Here is a 26,068-nt window from a genome sequence, read left to right on the forward strand (position 1 = left end):
TTTCCAGGAAAACATAGCAGGTTTATTCAAAACAATCAGTTTAAAACAGCATTAAACAACCCAAACATGTTGATGTCAAAATTCCCAGTAATCTTAGAAAAATAATGATATTTTCACCCTTGTTTATAAGCAATCATTTCTTGATAAAGCATCAGCAATGTACATTTAGCATTTAACATGATTTCATACTTACAAGTCTGTCTCTTACAAGTATTTTTTTAAGCACAGCCTTCCCATAGAAGAGATACAATCACAGTTATCATAAAGCCAGGTTATGCTGTAAAAAGCCCCATTACCTGACTATTTCCAAAGGGTGCCAAAAGTGCTGCAGGAGTCAATGTCTGTATCTGACATTTCTTGGAATGTTGCTGATGCAGAGTAACAGGCAGCAGTCCTGTGCTTTGTTCTTTGGAAGAGGTTTAAAAGTGAGCATATTTATACGAAGTACAGTCACAGATTGAGTTCTCACTCTAGATACAGTCCCCAAACTGGTCATATTTAAGAGTGAAGAATACTCAGTTTGTTAAAATTGGTCAAAATCAAGTCAAGCTTTCATTGCATCCTTTATTAATGAAAAATAAAAGTGTGCTATTTCTTTTTCAGTAGTAAAAGAAAAACTTTTAAAAATTGCATATTAAGTAGACTTCATGATTTTAATGGCACCAAGTTTAATCCAGCTCTTTTGGGCATTCATGTAGGTATGATAAATATGACTGGAAGCAAAATAGAGATATTAGATTGAATACCTTAACCCTGAGTGGACATCAAAGAAAGGAATATATATCTATAATAAATCTATTTCTAGAATCTTGTTTATGTCTGGGTTCAGGTTCTTAACTCACTATCTAAAGCAGCTAAAAGAATTTGATGATTTATAATACCCCATTTCAGTCTGTCACTGTTTTATGATTGAGCAGTAAGTATTCACTGGAACTTTGCTTTTGAGACCTCAGTTTCAGGTACCTGCTGATTCTGACCAAGAAAAGTTGTGGATTGTGCCCCCTTGCCCTGGACACAGTGCTCCAGTGGCAGCACCAGGTTAAAGACAAGGCAGGGGGCTGCTGACTGCTGACATGCAGCAACCTCACTGCCCATTCATTGTAAGGTGTAACAGAAGAGAACAGGTCTCTTACAGCTTCCTCAGCATCTCTCCTCCTGTATTCCTCCAAACAGAAAATCAAGTGTGCAAGAATGTTACAGTCAACAATACAGAGATCAGGGTGAGACTAGCTTCAATAAGACTTCCAGAAGAAAATTTTATTCGACCTTCAACTGCTGGGTAAACTCTCTTCATTCTCTGGAGGTAGCGGGAAACAACCTCAACATCAGGTTCACCTAAAGAAACAAACACAAAACTGTTCTCTGCATCTGCCAAGCTCTTAACCAAAATGTAAAAACTTGCCTACATTCCAGTTTTAGCTCAAGAATCAAATTGTTTTCTATGGTTTGCTATTCTGAATCAGCACACATCACCTGTGGTGTTTTGTAGCCAGAATTTGTGGTAGCAACTTGTATTTTACAAACAAACAGACAAATTATTTTTGTTTTGTCTGGCTTTTTTTTGTTTGTTTCATTTTGAATTTGTTATAATGGTATTTTCCAGTTCAGGTAGATTGAGATAGTCTCCCACCTGTTTGGGGTATAGGGCTGTAGACCTGGCAAAGCTATTGCTTATACTTTTTCAAATTTACTTTTTTTAGGAGAAGGTTTTAGTCTTGGCACTGCTTGTGTGCACACAAGCACAAGGTATTAGATGGGTTTTCTACAGTGGGAGACCCTTTTCAGTCACGGCTGCCAACCATGCAACGAGCCCCTTCTGATCCAAGCTCTTAACCGTCCATCTTAAGAATGATTACGGTTTTACCCTTCTGTTTTACTGAAGGACCTTACAGGTTGTTGCCTTTCCCTATTCCTAATGATCTTTCTCAGTCTCATGAGTAGGGCTGATGTTTTAAATCAAATTTTGCTGAACTTGATTTAAAACACCAGTTGTATCTGTGAGAATCCGCTTTAAATTTAAACACCCTGTAGAAACAAAAAATACGTAACAAAGATCCAGAAGGAAAATTTTGAGGTAAAAGCATGCTTTCACCATGCACAAGCAGAACATAAAAAATTAAAGTTCTGCAAAAATGTAGATGGGCTCCTACAAGACATTTTATTTAAAATACAGCACTACATCCCTTCTGTGTTTTCAGGAATAATGGATTTTAATCTAAATTTTTTCAAGTTTCCCTTCATCTTAAAGGATGGACGATACCAATTGTACAAACACAGACATTCTAACACTTTGCATGCAGCTTTAGAGGACCTTAAGCCAGTGTTATAAAACGCCTCTCTCCCACCTCTGTGGTGTGATGTCTGCAGAGCTGCCTTCTGCTGCCTGCAGAGCTCCCGGGGCTCCCTGGTTTTGGCTGGGCCAAAATTCCCTTCAAGCCGGTTGGCATCTTTCCCCTCACCTTATGTTGTTCACCTGAGCTGCATTTTGTTTAACAGTGGAGGCGATGATTCTGTCTTTCTAAATACTTCTATACAGTGGAAGTTTAAGGTCTGTAGAAAATAGCACCTTTCTTTTTGATGCATTGTTCAGTAATGAGTAAGTGCAAGGCAGTGTAAGATGTACTCTGCTGTGTTCTTTGCTGCTTTTCTGGTTTACCACAACTTCAGGACTGCTCTCTGAGCACTGCTGAATTGATAATGTTTCTCTTTGAAACTTTGGTGATTTTAGCTGAAAAAAGAATAGAGTTGCTGCCTACAACCAAATGTAGCAAGCCAGAGCTGTCAGGGTAGAAGCAAATTTAATCATTGAGTATAGGCAAAAAGTCTGAGGTTTATACTGTCGAAAGATCTTTTAATTTTTGTGAGTTGTTTGCCTGCTACCCTGTTAGTGCCCATACTTACCCGGACTGTATCCCCCTTACCTTTACTGTATCCCAGATTTTTGTCTTTCAGCATGATGTAGCCATCTCCTCCAAATAACATATAGGATGGCAGAGTCACGTTGTATATTCCATCCATCTGGAGTGGGACATAGGCTGGGACTCTGCATGCTGTGCAAAGCACTTCTAAGCTAACAACTCTGCTTCCTGGGGCTCTGGAGAGATCATAGACCACATGGATGCCTACAAAAATACACATTGGAATGCCCCTTAGTGCAGGGCATGTTGAACACACAGGGCCAGAAGTAGCATTCTCCCTCATCTTCAGCTGGATCTTTGCATTGCTTTCTGTGACCGAGAGTTGTATCATTCTGAATTGCACCAGTTAATGCCTGTGTCCTTTGCACACTTACTCAACTTCTATGCAAGAACATTCCAGCGAAATAAGAATTGCTGGAGCACTGTCCCACCTCATTTACTTATCTGATGTCTGTTCTCATCACTACTCCACAAAAGGAAATTACTGGTCATGGGATTGGAGTACTGCAAGATAAAAATACCTTCTCTTATTTCTGTAGTCACATGCTTTCTCATTTCCCTGGCTGTTGGCTGAAATTACTTTTTTCAAAGCCAGACAGCTTAATTTGGTAGCTATTCTGGATAATAGGCAGTGTCCTGAAAAAGGAAAGCCAGACCAGGGCTGTACGTTGCAGTGTCTCCTCACTGTAGGAGAAGCAACATTTCTCATTGTGAGCCTGCCTTGATCAAGGCCAGGGGAGAGCCAGGCTCCCAGAGCAGCCCTGCCAAAATCCTGCAGATGAGGAAGCCACTAAGGGTCCTTCAAAGCACTGAGGCTCTTCCAATCCCGGCACTCTTCCTGCTCTGCATCTTCATCCTGAACCGTTTCCAGAGCTACTGGTTTTCTTCTTTTTCTGTGGAGAGGCAGCAAGCAGAGCTTGTTCCTGTTTTACCTCAGAGGTACCTAAGAACTGGTGAAAGTATGAGACACTGTGTCTGTGGCGTGTGAGGGATCACATTGTCAGGGTGTATGAGATGAGAGGCTTGGAGGAAGGGAATGCATCCGGCCCTGTCCTAAAGTTCAGCTCTTCTGCTAACTAAACAATAAAATCTGCACTAAATCACAGAGAGACCAGAATAAACATGACTGTAGCCTAATACGCATCTGGATAAACATATAGATAGCTGCAATTAAAGATATGAGTAGATTTTTTATATTAACTGTTCATCCATAAAATGTTTAGAAATTCACTGGAGCAATTCCACAGCCCAGTTGGACGAACTCTAAAACTGTCATCAGTCATTAGAGAATTGCACAAAATGATTTTGATAAACTGAAATTCAGCATAGCTATGCAGTTTGGCGTTTCAGGTAGGCTGCCAGTTAGGAACTAAAAACTGGAGTTTGTTGTAGCTGTTTCTGTGCTACAGCTATACTAATTTCTATTTTCCCCAGGTTAATTGCAGTGTTAAACTGATGCCATTATGGGTTTGGGAAGCTCAGGAGCACTGTCTCTGCTGAAGGGAGCAGCGATGGGCTGTGTGCTGCTGTGGCTCAATTAAACACACATGGGATAAAGAGTGGCTGCTGGTTGGCATGTGGGAGGCACAGGGTGAGGATGTATGGCCAGCTTGACATTCCATTCTTAAAAAAAGCCTTTCCAGATGTAAAAAGGCCAACAGGAGGGATGGCTGTTTTGGAAAACTGAGAAGAGGAAAGAAGAAAATATACCTCCAACCTGCAGCAGCTCTCCACTTCCTTTTCCATATCTCCTCACACTGTGCTCAAAAGCTTCTTTCAGTGTGGAGCCTTTTAATGTCACCATATCAAAACGACCTCCAAATGGCAGAACAGACAGCAAATCTTCCACAGTAATGCTACCTGGGGGAAAGAGATTTTGTTCACTTCTTTGCTTGGGTTTTTTAGTTATTGTTGGTGTATGTGTGTGTGTGTGTGTGCGTGTGTTTCTTTTTCCTGTTGTTTACAGAATTATTTTAGGATTGTTTAACATCAAGTTTTTGACAAGGAACATGGCAAATACAGTTTAAGAAAATGAGGGCTTGGAGGAGTGAGATTCACATATTTTTTGCAGGTTCCAAAAGAACCTATATCTTTTATTGTCCAGCAAGTATCAAGACCAATAAATCAGAGTTTGGTGTAACTACATGTATTGCTATTAGAACAGAGCTACTAAAATACATGACAAAGCACCAATCTAAGATGAAACACAGCTATTCATACTACATCAGGCACTTTTTCCAGTCAAGATTTATTCACATAGTCCTACAGAAAGATTTAGCTGAACTGAGAAAGCTGTTTATTTTCACATTGCGTTTATGTGGTATCAGGAAAATAAAAACTAAAACCTTAGCATTCAGAAACCCCAGAATTTACTTACTCTACAGCAGACCACAGAAGGCTCACAGCGACCATACCAGATGACCCTGTACAGCAGGAGACCTTCCTTTGTTCCAAGGCAGCAAGGAGAGAGGGAAATTGTAAAAAGCATTGTGTACAAACAATGCTAGAGACTTCTGTCAATGTCAGCCTGAGTGCAGTTGTGCTCAAATGATGGACAACCATTTGAGAAAGTTTGAAATCACACCTAACACTGTGCAAACCCCATCAGAATAAGCCCATACCTATGGCTGTGTTCAGGCTGACATAACCTGATTCCTTCTGTCTGATGAAGTTGCCATTCAGCTGTAATTTTACCTACCATTAGTGCTCTGCTCATCAATGGGTGACCGTATTCCACCTCCGTTCAGGATGCACATCGAAACATGGTTCCATGAATTCTTATCCGGACGCCTGACATTCTCATAAAGCTACCAAAGGAAAATGTTTAAACAGATTTTATCTTCACTTACTATAGCCTCTGGAAATTTACACCAAGTACAATCTGAGATTGAAATAACACAGAAAGGTTTTGACTTTTTCTTATTATCTTCAGCCCTGTTGTAAAATACTTAGTTGCTAAAAAAACCCAAGTAACTATTTTGCTTTTTAAAATTCTTAACATGAAAAATATTTGCCCTTCACTGTAATGAACTCTCAGGCTCTGCCCTAGTCTGTGTGTCTATGGCATGGTCAAGGCAGGCCAGCTGAACAAAGGAAAAGTGATTTTTTTATTTTAGTGACTGTGATAAAGACAAATGATTCAAGCATATTTGGGGAACTGAGAAGTGAAGAGGACCTTAAATACTGTTGTTCATTAAAATCTCTTAGGGAAAGCATAAATTAATCATTTTGTCAGAAACTAAGTTTTTTCAGCTTCTCTGTGGTTGGTTTTTAGTATTTGGAATGGTCTAGGGTAACTAGAAAGGTGTCGAACAGTGGAAGAACAGGAGTACTAGATCAGAAAGTCTACTCTGCACAGCAATGGGTCCCCAGCAGTTAAGTGGCGAGGCTCTGACAAAATGCAAGGACAGGATAATATTTGCTTGTGACATCCTTAATAGTAAAGAAAATGGAGACCAAATATTTGCCCAGTTACATCAGGATGATAAGTCTCCAGTGTTAATCCTCAGAAATAACTGAGTAGAATGGGGAAAGGCTGAAATGACCTAGGATAATAGAAAGGATGGACTGCTTTCCGTGCAGGAGTGACTATGGCCATAACTCTTCAGTTTTACAGAGAGAAGTACAGGAAGCACATGACAGAAGCCTATGAAATGAAGAAGGGCATGTGGAAGCTGGGTAGGAATTTGTGTCTTTTCTCATTTCAAGAATGATAAAAAACCTAAAAGATTCAGAGAGGGGTGACGAGGATGGCCAAAGACACACAAAACTTCTGAATGTAGAATGATAATGTAGACTTGGACTGTCTGACCTGGTAAAGAGATCATGGAAGGAAGTATTCTTGAAGGCTATAAAATCATGAGTGGTATGATGGTGGATAGGAAGCAAGTTCCAGAGCAAGGACCTCTTGACCCCCGGCAGTTATGCAGGCAGTGGGCAGCAGCAAGCTAGGCACTGACAAGAGCAAGGTCTCTGCAGGATGTGCAGGTCCACAGTGGAACACCCTGCCACCAGCTGCTGGGAAGGCTGGAGGCAGGCAAAGGGCAGTGGAGCCACTCTGCAGGAGCTAATCGCCACTGTCTCCCTACCCTTTTCCCTCCTCTCTCCCTGTTGTTGTTTCTTGCTCTCCTCACATGTTCCAGTTGAGCCAGTAAATGTCAAGAGACCTATTCTGCCTTGGGAATGCCTGAGCTGCAAGCTGGTGGGGGACACAGCAGATCTGAACACAGCAGATCTGAGCACAGCAGCTCCACAGGCTTGTCCAGGAGTATGCTCCTCTCCTATCATCCCCACTCTGTCATTCTTGGAGACAAAACTTTGGGATGAATGATCCTGTCATGTGTTCCAGGTGGGTCACTTCTCTGCTGCACCCCTTGTGAAGTGTTTGTGACCTCTGACTTGGAGCTGTGTAAATGCTTTGTGCCTTCAGCTTAGTCATCAAAGTCATGCCCTGAGGCCAGATCCATGCTTAGGTTTGTAACTCTTAATCAAAGGATTGCAACTTCCCAGCCCTGAGCTGAGGCAGTTTAAAAGAAGAGCTCACACAGTGCTGTTGCCAATTTCACAGTCTTTTCACCTCTGAGTCCCTTTAAAGTCCTTTGTAAAATGCCATGTAGGCCTGTCAACCTTTCTATTCTCAGATTTTGGGTTACTGCTTGAGATGCATCACTGAACTAAATGGATCTCTGTTTTGACCCAGCACAAACATTCAATCAGTCTTTTGCAATTCTCAATCTCTCCATTTCTCAGGACAACTCTAAATATTAAAGCTTGTGGAACAGGCAGATCTATTTTTTACCTTTATACCTCTGACCACATGTCAGCAGACAGGAAAGCAAGTACAGAACCAGCAAGGCAACATGAAGAGAAATCTATGTATTTGCTGATGACCGCAGGTGATTGTCTGGGGACATTGATTGAACTAAAATAGAATTTGATCCCCTAAGAAAAAATGTATTGCAAGAAAATCTACAGACTTCTGAAAGATTACAGGGTTACTTTCTTTAAGCTTGAAAAGTGCCAAAGCATTTGTTCACATTTTTGCAAATAAAGATATTAAAAATTCTAGCAGAAGGAAAAAAAAAAAGAAAGATGCTCCAGTTCTAGGAGAACTGTATGCAGAATTCCCAAACATTAGTCTGATTTGAAAATCAGCTCATGAACTAGAGAATTATTTTGAGGACTACAATAAGAGCAATACCATGGACTAGATAAATAACTTTGGGGACATATCTAAGTCAAAAGTCATGATTATTAACTGTCCCTTAACTTTCCCTTTATGGGTAAGTTAGTTTTCTGGAAACAGTTACATTAGTGAATGTTTTTCCTTGAAACACTTAAATGAAATGATGTTGCTGCAGGGCAGTAAAACAGTCAAACTCAGGAAGTTTAAAAACTGGAAGCGATCTCTTGTAAAAAGACTTTTCTGGAGTTATGTGACTGTAAAGCTCAGTAGTGCCTGCCAGAACACAGCAGGGGCTGGTGGCTCCTTCTGGGCTGGGGTGTCCTGTGCCCAGCTGGGTTCATAGCCTTTCCCACCCCCTCCTTGCTTCAGCTGGCACCTTTTGGGCTCTTCAGGGGGACAATTCTTGTCAGCAGCTTGACAGAAAATTACTCAGATTTATTTTCTGTGTCAGTGCACTGAAGTGACAGCAAAGCCCAGTGAGTAATGAGAGGACAGAGGATGAGTGCTGTGAGCAGGGGCCAGTAGCAGGAGAGGGGCAAGGGAGCTGAGCTCTCCTCCTTGCTGGGCTCTTAGATCAGACTGCCACGTCCCTTGAAAGTGCAGCCTCAAAGCCATCTGTGAAAAAGCTGTTCTCTCTGTGAGGCTGTGCACAAAGAATAAACTGCTGCTTACTCTCTGCAGCAGCATTCCTTACAGCCTCGCTTCTGCCAGGTCTTTCTAGGGACACGCTGGATATTGCACAGTAGAAAAGCAGGCACAGAGCCCATGTGCTGATTGTTTGGATCTGGATAGCTCTGCAGTAACCCTTAGATGTAATTGGCACCTGTAGTGGTGAAAACACCTTACCACAGCATCACAAAGCAAATTGCCCATGTTACATTCTTGGAAACGGCATGCTTGGCTTGTACCATTCAGGTAAACACTAGTTTTTCCAATCTCTTCAGAATAATTCCCCAGGTTTTCTCTCCATTTTTCCACTTCTTCCTTAATGTGCTCATCTGTAAAGTAATATAAAAGTGTAAAATAAGCATCATACATGTCTTGTATTAATGATGTTTCAGTGAATACAAAGTTAGGAAAAGGTTCAAGATTCTAAAAGGTGGCACTTTCCCTAAAAGCTTCTCAAGCAACATGGCAAGAATATTCACTTCAAAAAAAGCCTGTAAGGGGAGAAGGCAGGACAGGACAATCAAGGGAATAATCCAGTCCTGTGCTACAACAAGGTTACCTCCTCTGTACTTTTGCCCAGTCCTGTTCTAACCACTGACTGATGGGGTTTCTGGTACCTACCTTGACAGGTGACAGATTTTTAAAAATACATGTGAGATTGGTCTTTGATGCAATTTTTTTTTCTGTTTGTAATTTCCTCCTTTTAATGTTGTGCTAACAGGAAAAATAGCTCAAATATCAATGTCAGGGAATAAACAATTTATAGAAATTAATTCTTTATGCACATCTGTCTCTTAGGTGAAAATTTAATTATTTCAGAAAGAAATCAAAGATACTTATATATGCAGACAGATGTTACAACTATTTTATATCAGCTACTAGTTTTTAATCAATTTGCTCACACCTGTCAGCAAGAACAACATCTATGAAATTATACCATCAGTGTATCTGAACTTTAAGTTTTACTGACTTCAGAGGGAGAACGTAAAGTTTCACTACATCATCTCACTACATTATTCAGTCACTGAGAATAACACATTCAATATGTATTAACAAATAATTTTTAAACTATTTGTTTTACAAATACTCAGGTAGAACGTAGAAAGTCTGATAAAACCTCAGAACTTCATACAGCAAACACTGGAGAAGAAATAGGTTAGAAAATCAGGGTAATTGCAGAGCTGACAAAAAACCAGTTAACAAAGCACAGATGGAGTTGCAAACAAAAAGTGACAGAGAGATTCTCCTCCTCTCACTTCTTTAAATGTTTCAGAGTTAAAACTGCATACAAGAACTCATGGGTTTGTATGCAGTTTTGCATTGTATTTGCACTTTGGCAGAGCACTTGGCAGGGTAGTTCAAGTTTTTCCTGGAACATTTCCACTTTCCATATTGCTCTAAACTCTGCTCTGAAGAACCCAGCCTGTGCAAAACTATAAATTAGTCCTCGTAATCTTTTAAATCACAATTACAGGACTAGCTAAAACAGGTCCTACAAAGTGGTAAGGTATTGTATCACCTGAACTCTTACAAAAGGACTCTCAGGGATTTTAAATAGATAAAAACACACTCTGAATGCATGCATATTCAACTGTTACTCAGGCTGAACCCTTCACAGAAGAGAATGGGCGAGCTCAGAAAGAAAGCTGAATTCTTATTCAGACATTGTGTTTAACATGACAAGACTTGAATTGTAGCAGAGTGCTGCAGGCAAACTCAAATGCCTAGTTCACATACCTTCGGGAAAGCTGCTGTCCAGCAGAATGGGGTTTCCAACTGCTTCAACTACATTTCCTTTCTTGTCAAATGTAACATTTAAGTAACCAAGATATTTTCCATAAGCGTAAGCTTGTACAACTGGCACCTTCCTGCCATCATCTGAGTCAACCATGAATGGATAGGGGCCAGCTGGCAGTTCAGTGGAGGGTGGGGTGCCTGCACAGAACAAGCATGAAAAGTGGCTCTTCAGCTCATGTGACCTTCAAGGAGTTACTACAGTGACATTTCAAATGTTTCTCAGCCTTAACAAACCCAGCTAGGATAGAAACAGCCATGGCTAACAAGCAGATATTTGATCGCTCAGTTATCTCATAAGAGACAATGTTGTTTTCAGGACATGAACTCAAATAACTACCACAGTGTTTTTTGAAGTTATGACAGCACACTCTGCCATGGCATCACATCACAACAGCAACAAAGCAACTTTTCATTCCAATTATTGCAATCTAAACCCCTCAGTAATGCAAACATACCATCCACTGGATCAAAAGTTTACTGCTGAGCCTTCACACTACATTATTCTGCATCAGGCAGAAAGTAAGAATCGGAGTAAAACATACATCAGACTTCTTGGTCTGAAAAAGTCTAATGCATTTTACTGCTAATAAGCAGACAGAATACCTATAAGCAGTTCTGTAAATTTGTACATAGAGCCAGCTGATTTTTTTTTCACTATACCAAACAGCCTCCAAAATTTCAGACAGCCTGTAAACCCTCTGCAAAACCAACCTTCATTAGCATTAAAGTTGTGTGGTCATGAATTTAAAACTCCTATCAACATGCAAAGAAAGATGACTAGAGATAGGACTTGGAAACAGATTAAGGGAAGGCACTGGCATGGCAGAAAAAAAGAGATAGCTCAATTGGCCACAGTATTTAGAAGCCACACAAGGAAGAAAGTGGCAAAGAAAACCGGACCTGCACAGCACAGCTCTTGCCTCAAGGGTACCAGGCTTCTCCGTGTCTCCTTGACATTATCTGAATGTTGACAATATTATCTGAGTAGTATCTCTCCCTGCTGTTATTCCTGTCATTATTTCTGCCCCACTGTCAGACCAAGGCTGGGTAGCTCCAAGAGCCATCACTCTGTGCTGTGTGACAGAGCTCCCTCAGAGCCTGCTCATTTCCTATCCGTGTGTTGGTGAGCTCTGGGCTGCTGGCAAGGCAGGGCGGGGGAGGCAGGTGCAGAGGAGGTGGATCCAGAGGAAAGCAGCCTCTTCACTTCCACTGCTCACAGAACAACTTGTTTTCTTCCATTTACATTTGTTTACTTAATAGCAAATCCTAGGATAAGCAGCATGATAAATATTCCTGCTAGAACTCCAATACAATTCATATTCCTCTCTAATCCCTCCTATTTCTCCAGGGAGAGGAGCTGCAACAAACTGAACCAAACTTACCACAGAACTAGATTTTCTACTTTCAGCCAGGCCAACAGAGCTGGTTCCTTGGAGTGCCACTTAACTATTTGTTTATTTAGGGAAGAATTTAAGAAATCCTGTAGCTAATGAGAACTCTCTAGTATTTATGCAAGCAAAAGTGGCTTTGGGGTTTTCTGAACTGAAAAAGGAATAAGTTTTGATTTCTTGTCCTTCTTTAGTCCTCAAATGAACAGATAAAGAAAGATATTTCTTTAATCTTAAGAAGATTATTCTTTCTAGGCATTATTATAGTTTATATCAGCTGTGTGTAGTTAAGTGCTTGTCCAGAGTCCTACTCATTTCTTGTTTTCTAACAAAATACTTTCTGATTCTGATGCTTCCTTTCAGGATTAATTAGCACTCTGACATCTTTCCCTTGTAAGATAGATGTGTTCCTTCTGAAATGCGAAGACTATTCAGTGCATCTTACCCCAGCAGCACTAGAATACATGCGCAGTCAAGGCATGAGACGCTGCTTCATTACAAATGCACAAATTCATACTGGGTGACTGAAGAACCTGTAACACTTTCCTATATCCTACCCTCTTTTAGCCAACACACTACATTTTCATAATATCAGTTCTGATGAAAACCAGAAATTTAACTGCTCTAACCCAAAACTGCCACTGCTGCTTGAATCAGTTCTACAAACCAAATGCACACCTGAACAAGCCAGGACAATATTTGCCTTATAACCTGTGGATAAACTGGAGATTGGCAAATATCTTAGAGACAGGTTGGACTAGTCCAAGATGAAACCCTTACATTAAGATTTCTCTGTGGAGACATTTCCATGGGCAGTATGTCTCTAAACCTCCATGACAGAACAGGCTGAGCAGCTCATACATCTCCACTTAGACTGAGCTGGAACATTCACCCAGATTCTGCTGACACTTATTGATTACACCTCTTGATTTAAATGAGAGCTTACAAGCTTAATATAAGCATGAGACATGCAGAAAGATGTTTCAAATCGGATGTTTTACTCTGCAGTGAAAGCACCTCCACAGATGTGGCTGTTTCTCTGGGAATGCTGACTGGTGGCTTTGACTCAGCAGGGCATGGTTCACAAATGCACTCAGGATGCTCCTGAATGGGTGAGCATGTGTTTGGGATAAAAATTATATGCTCAGACCACATTCTGTCAAAAATCGTGTTTAGACTAAATAGATACTTTTGGTGTATCTCCCCCAGACATTACTTTGTTTATTTTTCTCACCTTGCCAGTATTAATTATTAAGAGAGTTTTGTTTCATCAAAAGAGTAGAGCCCTTGGAAAAGGGACCAGAACTCATTCCTGGCTGAGATTTTTAATCTGAAGGCTGCAGAGTCTCCTGCAGTGTGCTCTCTCTGGCACTGTGAATCTTGGACATCTTCAAAGGGAGGGGTGGAACAGCTTGACATAGTCTAGTCTGATCAGAGCAGGCTACTCTCTAGGATGACTAGAGCTGTGCTTGCAAACTCCTGCAGATCTAGACAAGATATGAGCTCAGATATATGAGCTCCTGCAGCACTTCACATCATGGTTCCAAATTGTGACATGTGGCACCTCTTTGGATCACACCCAAAAAGGTATTTTGACTACTGTGGCTACCACGATGAGGCACAAAATCTCTACAGGCATTGGCCAACACAGCACACTCTCTACAGACATAGTGCACAACGCAGTGCAAAAGAATATGGATTCCACTGTGTAAATCCACAAGGAATGCACACTTTGGATATGGAATCCATCCTTGTTTTTCCCATCTCAAAAATAATTCAGTAAAATTGCAGGCTGCACTCCAAGACAAGATCAAGGTCTCTGTGGCTTGTGCAGGTCAGTGTTGGAAGGCCCTGCTACATACAGGCTGCTGTGGAACTTGAAGGTAGTCAGGAGGAGATGGAGCCAGCAAATATCAAAATATAATTTCTATCTTGGGGAATCCCTGAGCTGCAAACTGGTGGGAAACATGGGCAGATCTGAGTAAAGTGTCTCCACAGGCTCATCCAGTGGAGATCCCTCAACCATCCCCCTTGGTCACTCTTAGACACATGGTATTGGGATGCTCCATCCTGTTTTTTGTTCCACTTTGGCTACTTCTCTGCTGCACCGCCATGCAAAGTGTTTGTGAGCGCTGACTTGTAGGTAGGTGTGCAAATGCTTTGTGCCTCCAGATTAGTCATCAAAGTTATTCTCTGAGGCCAAATTCAAGAGATATTCTGATCTGCTCAGTGTGTAACTGTGGCATGCAGTTGTTTCTTTTTAACAAGTGAGATAACAAAAGGTGAGAGTGCAGATAAGAAAAAAAAAAGGCATGAGAAACAGAGAGGAGATGGAAAGGGAGAGGAGAGGATGATAGTGCAAACCTTTTAAGTGGTCAAGCTCCTAGGGTAGGGTACATAATGCTATCTCTGATAACATAGGAAACTTCTCTAAAAATTACAGAAAATTCCCATTATAGTCTCAACTATTTACTAAAGCTTCTGTTAAATTTAAAGGATTTTTAAAATTCAATCAAACAGAACAACAAAACAGCCTCTCTTTGACTTGTGTCCTTACACTCTGGGGAAGGTAACAGCATTGGGGAGGCTGCTGATGGCAGGTATTGCCTAAAGTAGCACAACTGCAGGAGAAAACTGATTAGCAATGTTTATCTCTAGAATGACATCTGCCTCTAGAGAAAAGAAGAATAAAGGAAAGAAGAATAAAGAAGAATAAAAGAGGTATTGAGAAAAACAGATGAAACTTGAGGAAAGTATTTTAATGTCAGACTAAATGAAGACCTATGAATATAGAATCAGATCACAGAGAAAATCAACACCAGTAGCAGTTTTGAAGTCTTCTGTGATTGATTTTTCTGGTTAAGACACATGCATGTTTAAAAGTAGACAACCAATTTACTCTTTTATAGATGTGAGCTTAAATTATAGTATGTTTAGCAGTAATTTACAGGTATTACTACCTTTCTTCCTCTTCCCCACTTTGCATAGGTCACCTTGAACATCCACAGCATTGTGGAAGCTCTCAGTGAGTTGTGGTACTTGGTGTGAACAGGCTGTTTTGAATTGGTTTCTTCCATGGAAATTATGGACATGTACCAGCTATGAACCTGGCTGGGTGCAGCCAGCAGTAAACTACATTAGTGAAAGTTCTCCAAGTTTAAAAACAAACAGTTTCATCTTAGCTTCAGAAGCAACATTTTAGTAAGAAGTAAAATACCTGTGTAGAGAAATGTGTTTGTATGTCCTCCAATCACAACATCCACTCCTTTCACTTTTTGAGCAATATTTTTGTCCACAGTAAAACCAGAATGTCCTAGTGCAATTATTTTGTTCACTCCCATAGCAGTAAGTTTATTCACTTGCAGTTGCAATGCTTCAATTTCATCTTCAAAGGTTACATCATCCCCTTAAAAAAAGAAAATAAACAAAAAGAATTTACTTACAAAGTACCTTAATTGCTACTTTGAAATAAAGTAGCTGACATCAGATATTAGTTTGTATAATTAAAAGGACTTTGAATGGCAGTGCCTTTCAAATATCCTTAGCTGGTTCAAGCTCTTGATCTGAGCTAATGTTTTTCAGCCTCTCAAGAGCACCTGTGTGCTTAGACTAATACAGCATTTCTGCAACAAGCTGGATGTACTTGCCTAGATTAAAAAAAGTTATAACTTCATAAAAAAATTCAGTGGCATCAATGGTAAAAAAACTGAATGTTTTTTATTATTTATACTAGGGAAAGGAAACTGAAATGTTTGCATATAAACACTTGTATTCTATTACAAAGGTTTTTTTCTTCCCCAACTGTATTTCTTGGAGACCATCTATCTTCTCCCAAGTTAAATCTCCCTTTTTACTGCACACTCATCTTGGTCTTTCCTTTATCCCCCCTTCCCAAGGCTTTAAACAGCAACTTCTTCAAAGTCCTCCATTAAACTCTGAATTGCCTTTTGATACAAATAATCTCACCTAATGTGAACCAGTCTGAGTAATGCCAGTACAGCACAGCACACATCTGAGCTATCATCCTGAAACAACAGCATAAGGAACGGAAAGTCTGGAAAGGGGAAACCTTTTCTGGACAAGGATGTTGGGAAACCAACAGTCTTTCTGCAAGTTTTCTGTGCCTGTTGAAATTACTCTAATGTGACAAACAGTTACATGAACTCTAGAAGAACAGGCGTTCTTATCCTGGGCACAGTGGTTTGGGTTGCACAAAAGGACTTCCTATGTAAGAGGATAATTTCCCTGACAAAGTTTTACGAATAAAGCTTAAGGATAGGTTCAACTTTGACTTTCTGGTGAAGACAACCAAGTGAATTTTCTACCAATTCCTCCTCTACCTAATTCCTCTCCTTCCTGAAGAATTTTTTGATCAAATCATTTTGAAAAATGCCTTTAGAGTAAAGGATTTACATTATTTCATAACAAAGGGAGGAGTGAAACGAATTCACAATCCACTGCAAAATGTTTCAGGAAATGAGGAGGAAGCTGCTACAATGGAAGAGATAAAAGAGGGTTACATAAATTGGTTCAGCACCACACCCATTCAATAGTTCTGTTAGTGCCCGAGGGAATCTTTGTATTGCACATTGCAGAGTGAATTGCGCAGTGCATCCCCACATTTTCTTCCTGTGGACCTCTTCTCAGAATTAAAGAGTCAGAAGTTAATTGAGGTTGGAAGAGACCTCCAGGAGCCATGTAGTCCAAAACCCATCAAAGCAGGAACTGAAAGCCAAACGAGGATGCTCAGGGTCTAGTCTGAGCTGGCTGAAATTCCAGTCTCTCTAGGCAACATGTTTAATGGCTTAACCATGCTTACCATGACAAATTTTTTCCTTAAGTCCCCACCATAATTCCCTCTGTTACTTCTTGAGCCCATTGTTTCTTGTCCTTTCTCTTCCCCTCTGGGAAGTCTCTGTCCCTGTCTTCTCTAAAAAATCCCCTTATACCAGTGGAAGACTGCGTTTGGTTCCCTCTTAGCCTTCTTCTCCATGCTGAAGGAAGCCACTGGCTTCAGCCCCTCTTTGCACATCCTTGCATTGACAGCAGCTGGGCCTGATGCAGAGCAGCTGGCAGAAAGGGAAGTGCAAGAACTGATCCCTGAGCACAGGCTCCTCACATGCTCCTCCCTCCACCATGGACCAGTTGCACCCCACTGGTGTGGGGACCAGTTCTGCAAAGAGAGCTGAGCTCTTGAAACAGAGAGCAGGAACAAGCCACTGACAAGCTATGCCAGCATGCAGGTGCCTTTGGGCTAACTTCTCCCATGGCCAGTAGCCAGGCAGTCCATAACAAAAAACTGTCCCCATCAGCACCAGCTCTGTTATGCCTCTACGCCATTGCAGCATACAAATCAGCCTTCTGCATTGAAGAAATGTTATTATTAGTCTTCAACCCACAGAATCATAGAATCCTTTAGGCTGGAAAATGCCTCTAAGATCATAGAGTCCAACCTTTAATCCAGCACTGCCAAATCCACCGCTAAACCGTGTTCCTAAGTGCCACATCTACACCTCCAGGGATGGTGACTCCAGCACTTCCCTGGGCAGTCTGTTCCAGTGCTTGACAACCCTTTCCAAGAAGAATTTTTTCCAAAAATCCAACGTAAACCTCCCCTGGAAAAGCTTTGAGGGCATTTCCTCTGTCACTCGTTACTTAGAGAAGGACACTGTTCCCCACCTTGCTACACCCTTCTTCCAGACAGTTGTAGAGAAAAGGTATCAAAACAAACTGACCCAGTCTCATCATGAGGGAAAGAACAAGGCCCATCCCACGCAGGTAAGCCCATCCCTCTCCCAGGACTGTCATGTCAGGACAGAGAGACACCAGAGCTCGGGTGGGTCATCCCACTGCCAATCCACCCACCCACTGATGTCCCGTTGTCTGCCTTGCCCTCAGAAAGGGAATTCTGCCTGGGGCTGCAGGGGCTTCTTTCACCCCTTCTCCATGGCCTAGCCATGGCATTGCACACAGCTCTGCATCCTGGTCATCGGAGTATTTGATGCAGTTGAGATGAAATGGGCTAGCAGGTTTGAAAGTTTTACAGTGGGGAACTGTAAGAGCAATTACACAGTGTTCAATTCTCTAAGAAACCAGGCAAAAAGCAGCATTCTGCTTGGCACTCATCTAGGCATTTTTCAAAACAATCTGAATCAAAATTACTAACTTATTGCTCATGTCAATATTCCACTTCTCTTTCAAAGTTTTAAGCTGATTTGGCATCCTCTTCTCTTTTTAGGTGAGGTAGAGTTTCAGAAAAAACAGCCAAACTGTTACAACTGAACAAGGGGGAAGAACCGTCTGCCTGTTAAAAATATTATGCAAGATAGCCAAAATAAAGTGGAAGTGGAATAAATGCAATTTAAAATTCCACTTTTGAAAACTCTGCCAAGTTGATAGTTTAAGTAAATATTTTGCTGCCTGTAAGGTTACTACAGAGTAAGTAGGTTTGTATTTACACATTATAAAAAAATACAGTGGACCAAACAACATTACAGAACTAAAGCAAGTGGGCTGGAACCATCAAATACTAGAAAGTAAATACACAGGTAACTGTGTCTGTGTGACAAGTTATGAGCTACTCTTTCAGGACATGGGAAAACCTGCTGGGCACTCAGCTGAGATAGCTGTACATAGCAAAACAGAGAACTCCAGAAAAACTGCCAATTGGCTGTAATCTATAAATGTGTTTCCTATCCCTATGGTTTCCAAACAGTGGCATTAACAGTACCTTCAGCAGAGATTAGTTGGTCCCTCCCAGTGCAAACACTGAGATTTAAGGACTTTATATTCTGTTCAAGTCTTTTGATAACCTTTTTTTTAAGCAGACTATGAAAAGTACAAGTTATAATTTCATAGCTGGGTGGAAGTTATGGAGATTTAACAATAGAAGAAATCACACTCACAAAATACTTCCACAGAAGGCAGTAATGTAAGAATTCACATTTCAGCATTCTCAAGCTTCCTGTTTGCCTTGAGAATGTCCTAAGAGTGTAAGCATGCCAAAGCACACAGAGGCAGAGAAAACGGAATCATCTGGAAGAAATGTGTAGAGATAAGCAAGGTGCTGAATTTAAAATTAGCAAGGTCCCTTATCAGTTGAATATAAGGAATTAGAGTGATAATTATTTAGCCACCGACCCATGTCTGCCATGATTTTACCAGTCTGAAGGATTGCTAGGTCATGGCAAGATACAGACACTGAGGTGTATTAACATGTCCTGAATTCACATTTTCAAAGCTTCTAAATGTTCCTCCACACACCAAAAAGGCAAAGCAGAAAACTAGAAAAACTCTGATCACTATAAATCTTGCTGTTAAAACTTCCTCTGCCTTTTGCTCAGTTACACTGTGGGATATACTTCCTTAGGGATGCTTCAGCTCCATCTATGGAGCTAATAGGACTTCCCTTTTACCACTGCTTTTTTATCTAGCTGTGGTCTCTTCCAGTATCTCAGCATACTGAGGCATTCGTTATGATGTCTGAATGTTATTGGAAATTTATACAAATGCTTCATAGAATCATTCCAGCACTATCTGGATTTTCACCTAGTGTATTTATTTGCAAGATGGTTACTTTGATGATCTCACTGCCCTAACACAGGTGTTTGGAAGAAGAGCAGCAGCAGATTTTATTATTCCCTAACAGAGGACAATATTGGCTGTCATTATTCAAACCTAGCATGACATCTGATGACATCCACCCTGATGCCCTCAGGCACAGGTAAAATTCTATTGCCTTCACAAAAAACAGATTAGTTTTCTGTTTTTGTTGGGGGACAAAAAGACAGGAACCCAAAACCACGTCACTAAAAAATAGAAGTGAGATCAGTAAGTCTATTCAGACCTCAGATGTCCATTTCTTGACAGGTTAAACATACAGCATTGGAATTAAAAATCACAGAAGGAAGAGTTTTATATTCTAATACTTCCTCAAAGTATTAGAATATATTAGAATATAATATTCCTTTTTTTTCAGGAAAACAATGCACTATTTCTGTATTACTAAGCAATAGAAAGAGAAATAATAATATGAAATAATAATATGAAGTCCCTTTTCAATGTGAAAGTGTTACAAAGCAGTGCTAAGAGTATCCCTAACTGCAAAACCCAGGGAAGAAACTCTGTTTTTGTTACATGTAGGCTGAACTCTGAGCGGGCAGTGACTCATATCTCCTACAGCTGATTTAAATGTGTTTCTCATTCCAGTAGACCATTTTATTTTAGCAAAAAACCCAAACCCAAACAAAACCCTCATCAAACCAAACCCCCTGAAAAGCTGGAAAAAATAGTCAGACATTGAGAAGTCTTCTTCCTCATCAATTCTAATTTTACTCATGAATGAAGCAATTGTGGTAAAAGCTGGATGGGTGTTCCTTCTGTAGTCAAATTTCTGCAAATATTTTGAGAGGCTAAAAACATCTTGGGCAAATTTTGCTTCAAAAACAAGTAGGAACTTCTTCTTGTTTTTAGGCATGGAGGCATCCAAGAACAAAATTTCAACACACAGAGAAATGTCACACTTCATGCTAGAGACTAGTTGTATTCATGTTTTAACTTTTGTTCAAATGGATAAATAACTGTAAAATATCATGGAATATAACTTTAAAAACCCAAGCAAGAATAAAAATCCCAACAACCCCTGAGCTCTTCTGCAATCTCAATGACTTTCTGATATTCACAGATACGGTCCAGGTCTGTATAAAAGAGGGTTTTAATGCTAGCAAGTCTTTTTAAGGTTAAAAATCAGGCAAAGTTGAGTAATACAAGTAGATACTGATAAAGCAACAGACTTCCTACTTTTCTGCTGCAAACATTCATCTTTGGATTTAAAAAAGTAGGCAAATAGCAAAACAGTAACAAAGGACAAAAACTTACATACTAAAGAAAACATACCTGGCTGGGAAAGAAAAGAAGTTTCCTTTGTAGTGTAGCCAACAATTCCAACTGACTCTGAGTCAAAATGAACTATTTTATAAGGATGAACATATTTCATCATTTCATTTCCTAATGGAGTTTTCCCTTTAATATTTGCACTCAGGACTGTAAAATTTGCATTTTTAAGAAGAGGATCCAATAATCCACTCACACCTTCATCAAACTCATGGTTACCCAAAGCCTGCGAAAAGCAAGAAGAAAATATGAGACCCTACCTCAAATATTTGGTGTAAATTGTCTCATAATTATTTACATGGTATGTTTGAGAAAACAAAGTCTATGTTCTATGAAAGAAAACCCAAACTTTTCTAAAACAACACATTCCTGTTTCTCATGAACACAGAAGTGGTTGGGTTATTTTTCCTTTTAGATGTAGGTTTTTGTTTTTCAGACTCTCTTACATGGATTCAGATATGAAATACAGATCATGTGATACAGATACATGATACAGATTTCAAAATCCAAAACCTATCTGTTTGTGACAGTGTATCAGATCAAAACCCATTCATTTTACATCCTGTAGCTCTAAAAAAAAGGATTAACAATAACCACAAAGGAAAACATATATTTTGCGTATGGAAAATACGTTGTTTAAATACTGAAGAAAACAAATATTTTCATTGATATTTAGCCCAGTCTTTAAATAAAATTGCATTTTAGGAGCTTTGTTCTTAGACTACAGTTTTTAAAACATACTTACGTTGCACTTAGTAAAGGTTTTTCTGTGCTTTACCATGCAACAAGAAAATATCATTTCCTATCCTCCATCAATATCATTACTAGCCTGTGGAAGATGCAATGTTTATCAGTCAGGGAGAGTCCCCAGAGCCAACTCACAGTGGATGTGTGTGCACACAGGTGGGTGGGCACTTAACATGTGAAATGTTGAGACTGCCACACAAAACGAGCAGTCTTGTTTATTTATTAGCAAGGCAATACCACCCAGATGAGAATGTTTGGTTTTGAAAGGGACTTACCTCGAGGAAAATTTCCCCTATCTGCCCCTTTTTCGTACTCAGCCTCATTTGCCACATGCCCATGCCTGCAAGTTTGGTGATAAGCCAGCAAAACCTCCATAGATGGCATTTTGCAGAAGCACAATACATGCAAGGATTTTGTAGCATATTTAGCTGTTATGCAAGGAAAAGATGTAGCCACAGAAACACTATAATTGTGTAACCTGGTAAATAATAAATCTATATGAGGTTTCAGGTTGCAGCTGGAGCAAAGCACATAAGAGGTACCAAAGCCAACGGGCCAACTCTTCCAGGCAAAAGTGTTCCAAAATTTCATTCTGAAATTAAGTGGGTAAAGCTGCATTCATCATCTCAGAAGGCTTATGTACCATTCTGTTCTACTTAAACAGCCCACACACCCAGCTGTGCTTGCCCCAGTTTTTATTCTGGAATTGGCTGTATGAACCCTGATCACATTCCAAACCAAGGAGCACCTTAAGCCACCACAGGTCTGGGAGCTCAGTATTTCAGTCAATTGGTTGGTAGTGTTTTTCTTTTGGAATAGACAAAGATTCCTGGCTCCTTTTATCCTCACAGGCAGTTAGTCAACGGCTCGGTGGAAATTTCAAGATATCAGCAGTAACGTGCATTGGAAATCAGCTGTCCCTGCTGACACTGGTGAGAACACTGCTCACACCCCTAGGAAGGAGCCAAATTGTTTGTGTGCTGCTGCAGCACTTTTCCAAAAGAACCATGAACTATCTTTAAAAAAATCCTGACTTGGGAAAACACAGTGCACTCCAACTATGTTCCATTTCTAACTGTATTCTAATTGCAATCTAATTTGCCGTAAAAAAAATACTAATAAAGAGAGGAAAAAAATACATTAATCTTCGTGCTGTCTGGATGTTCTGAAAAGATATCTATGGACTGGTAGAGTGTATTGGAATGGCTAGTGCACATCCCTTTGTTCCTCATAAATATGCAATTAAACCCCAACAAAAAAAAAAGGTTGCAAATGAATTAAGAAGTTGAATGGGCTATAACTGCCACCAGCTTGCTGAGGAAAAAATCCCAAAATCCTAACTGAACCAACCAGTTAAGAAAGATTGTTTCTCTTGGCTTCGTTGTCTTGCATTTGGATTATTTCATGTCCATTAGGAGACTAGCTTTAATCAAAACTTTTCCCGTGGTGCGGGTGGTAACTAAGTTGTTAATGAGAAATCACTGGTGGCTAAAAATACAGTTTTACTTTTGATGCTACTCCTTCTCTGAGGAGGAAGATGTGGACAATTTTGGGTTGCTATACTCTACCTAACTACCCTTACACTCAGAGCTCCTGGGACTCTGCACCTGTGCAATATCCCTTAACCAAATCTGAATCTTTTGGCCAGCATAAGTGCAAGTCACAAGGGGGAATAAACAGAAATATTCAGGCACACAACATGTGATTAATATAATCCTGTTTTTCACAAGTAGCAAGTCTAAAAATATTTCAAAAAACAGGATACAAATTAACAGAAAGATGAAACTTAAAAGTAAAGCTAGAAGACCTGTATCACCTTTCCAATTACTGCATTTGAGGAATTTATATTGGATTTTAGTCTTAATTACACCAGAAAAAAAGGCTGGTGTCATGAAATTTTTTTGGGAGGAAATGAAACAGGAGAAAACAGTTTGGAGGTGATAACAGGTATAAATCAGAAAAAGGTAAACTTAAAAAAGGAAATTTCTCCTATTTGTGGAGAAAAGCTCTAATGCTTCTAGGCTGTCCCAAATCCTCCTATGGCTCCTGCCCGCATCCTGTAACAACTTTAATGACTCATGCTCCCTCCTTCACCCTGTTTGTAATCCTACTCCTGTAGGCCATTTCTAAACGTTCAGTAATCCCCACCCCTACTGTCAGGGATGTGGCTCCCCAAATTCTGCTTAAAGAAACACTATCTCACCCTTCTCAGTGCGGCTCTTGCCCTGCTCCCTGTGCCCCCACCCAGCCACCATCCCCACTGCACGGCTCCCCACGGTCCACAGACAGAATAGAAACAGATGCTGCAGCACTGCCCGACACTGGGCATCTATCCCTCAGGGTTTTTGGCAGCAGAGAAAGACTGAGAAGCTACAGAACGTTTAACAGCTATCCTGTCACCTTCTATTCAAATTGTAATAAGCAGCACCTCCACAGAGGACAAGTGGTTGGCTACTTCGCCTAAGGCATTCACATCTGGCACAAGCCTCTGGATCTCTGGTATGGGGTGGGTTTATTTTTTAAAGCTTATTCTCATGAAAAAACTCATGGTATCTCCAAACCAGATTGTTCCTACATAACTTTTCTAAAACTGAACAGTTCTTCAACACTGCCTGAAAAAAATTCTTCTTGTGATATAATCAGGAACTGTACAGGCTCGCAGGCTGCCCATGAACCAGTTATACCAGCAAGCACAAGACTGAAAAATGACAGACAGCAGAAAGCTTTATGAAGAAAGTAGGAAAAACCACCTCAAGCTATTTCTTGCACTGCAGAACCCCAAGGTGCTCTCCAGCTCTCAGTGAGGATGAGTCCTGAATGTACACACTCTCCATCACCATTGGGAAGAAAGACCCTGTTAATGTTTCACAATTTAAAAAACGTTCACTAGGGTACATGAACAGGGAGCAGTACCCCTCACAGACCTGTCTGTCTGGTGCTTAGCCTAAGAAAGTGCACTGGGGCATGACTTTCCCTTCCACAGCTGTCCTGAAGCAGAGGGAATACACAGATGAAGCCATTTTCACCTGGAAAGGACAGCACCGTCCTTTCCAGACAAAGCAAAAAAGATGAAGACAGAGAATGTGATATGCCCAGAAGATTTTCCCCTCAAGCTGACAGATGGGATGAAATAAAGTTCCAGTCACTCTCACAACAGCAGTCATGCTCAAACATGACTTTAATCTCTCTCCTTTCCAGGATTGTACACAAGCAAAATAAGCCACTGCCCTGCGACAAAAGATTTAAGGACATGGAGTGACATCCCCCAACCTCAGCCACAAATTCTGCCTTCCTCTCAGCACTTGCATGACCAAAAGAGGCAGAGTAAAGGTGCGCGGTTGGCACAGCCTCAGAGACCTTTCTCACTAGGCACTGTTGTAGGCTCTGGGCTGCTTGTGCACAGCTCCTTATATACCCTGTCATGACCACAGCTCTGAGGCCACTGGACACAACCGGGGTGGGACAGATGAAAATTAAAAACCTCCACCCTTTGAAATAGCACTGCCAACCTGTGCCACCTGTGCCCTCCTGCAGGACCGAAGCAGGAGAGGCTGCGGGCCTCAGGCAGAGTTAACTCCCTTGTCTCAGACCAGACCCTTCGCCTGGCTTTTGCTGGGTCATTTCCATGGCTTGCCAACCCCTCTCCAACAGAGCCCATCCAGCCCCTTGCCCGCATCTGCGAAGGAGAGTTCCATTGCATCACTCTGGGTAGCCTTGCCAGCATCTCCCGGTCTCTGGATGCCCGCGGGGCTGCCAGCTCACGGCTTAATTCGGCCGGGAACCCATTACCCATTACCAAATCACTTCCCTTGTCCTCGCCTGCCTCCCACCTGCCTTTGGTCACGATTTTAGCATTACCTACAGCCTTTTCTGATGCAACTTTACGCACCGGAGGAGGCGGCAATGCAAAAAACCGGCATCGGGCGAGGAAAGGCAGGAATAGACCCAGCACCCAAGGGGAGAGAGGGAGGGGAAGACCCCACCGCGCCTCTCGCGTCTCCCGGCCCGCTTTACCATGGCATCGTAGCGCAGGAGGTTCATGAAGTGGACCGCCTCCCGGCCCTTGAAGCGGGAGAACCACACGGTGCCCTGGTACTGGTCCCCGGCGTCCAGCAGCAGCACGTTGCGGTGCGCGGCCCGCTCCGCCGCCACCCGCGCCGCTCTCCGCGCCACGCCGCCGAAGCATCCCGGGGCTCCGGCCGCGCAGCGCCGCGGGCCCGCGCCCTGCGCCTCCACCCGCCCGTGCACGTCGTTGGTGTGCAGCAGGGTCAGCCGCAGCTCCGCCGCCGCCGCCGCCGTGCTCAGGCACAGGCACAGCCAGAGACACAGCCCCGCCATCCCGCGGGGGCTCTGCCGCTCCGCGCACGGGCTGGCTGCGGCCGGGAGCAGGGCTGGGCAGCGGCGCGGCTCTGGGGCGGGGAGCGGGCGAGCCTCCCGAGACACCGCGCAGGCTGCGCGCCGCCCCGGGCAGC

General features: G+C 41.6%; 1 protein-coding gene across 1 annotated transcript; it reads right to left on the reverse strand.

Moving 5' to 3' along the window:
• Nucleotides 1-26,068, reverse strand: NT5E (5'-nucleotidase ecto). The gene is made up of 9 exons (XM_054514430.1): nucleotides 25,611-26,068; nucleotides 20,853-21,075; nucleotides 15,175-15,363; nucleotides 10,510-10,707; nucleotides 8,950-9,101; nucleotides 5,613-5,725; nucleotides 4,629-4,774; nucleotides 2,922-3,122; nucleotides 1-1,335 (listed from the first exon to the last, which is right to left on the reverse strand). Exons 1-9 carry the CDS (start codon nucleotides 25,932-25,934, stop codon nucleotides 1,178-1,180), a joined length of 1,704 nt encoding a protein of 567 aa, XP_054370405.1. The 5' UTR covers nucleotides 25,935-26,068; the 3' UTR covers nucleotides 1-1,177.

Source organism: Molothrus ater, chromosome 3, assembly GCF_012460135.2.
Source record: "Molothrus ater isolate BHLD 08-10-18 breed brown headed cowbird chromosome 3, BPBGC_Mater_1.1, whole genome shotgun sequence".
Lineage (NCBI taxonomy): Eukaryota > Metazoa > Chordata > Aves > Passeriformes > Icteridae > Molothrus > Molothrus ater.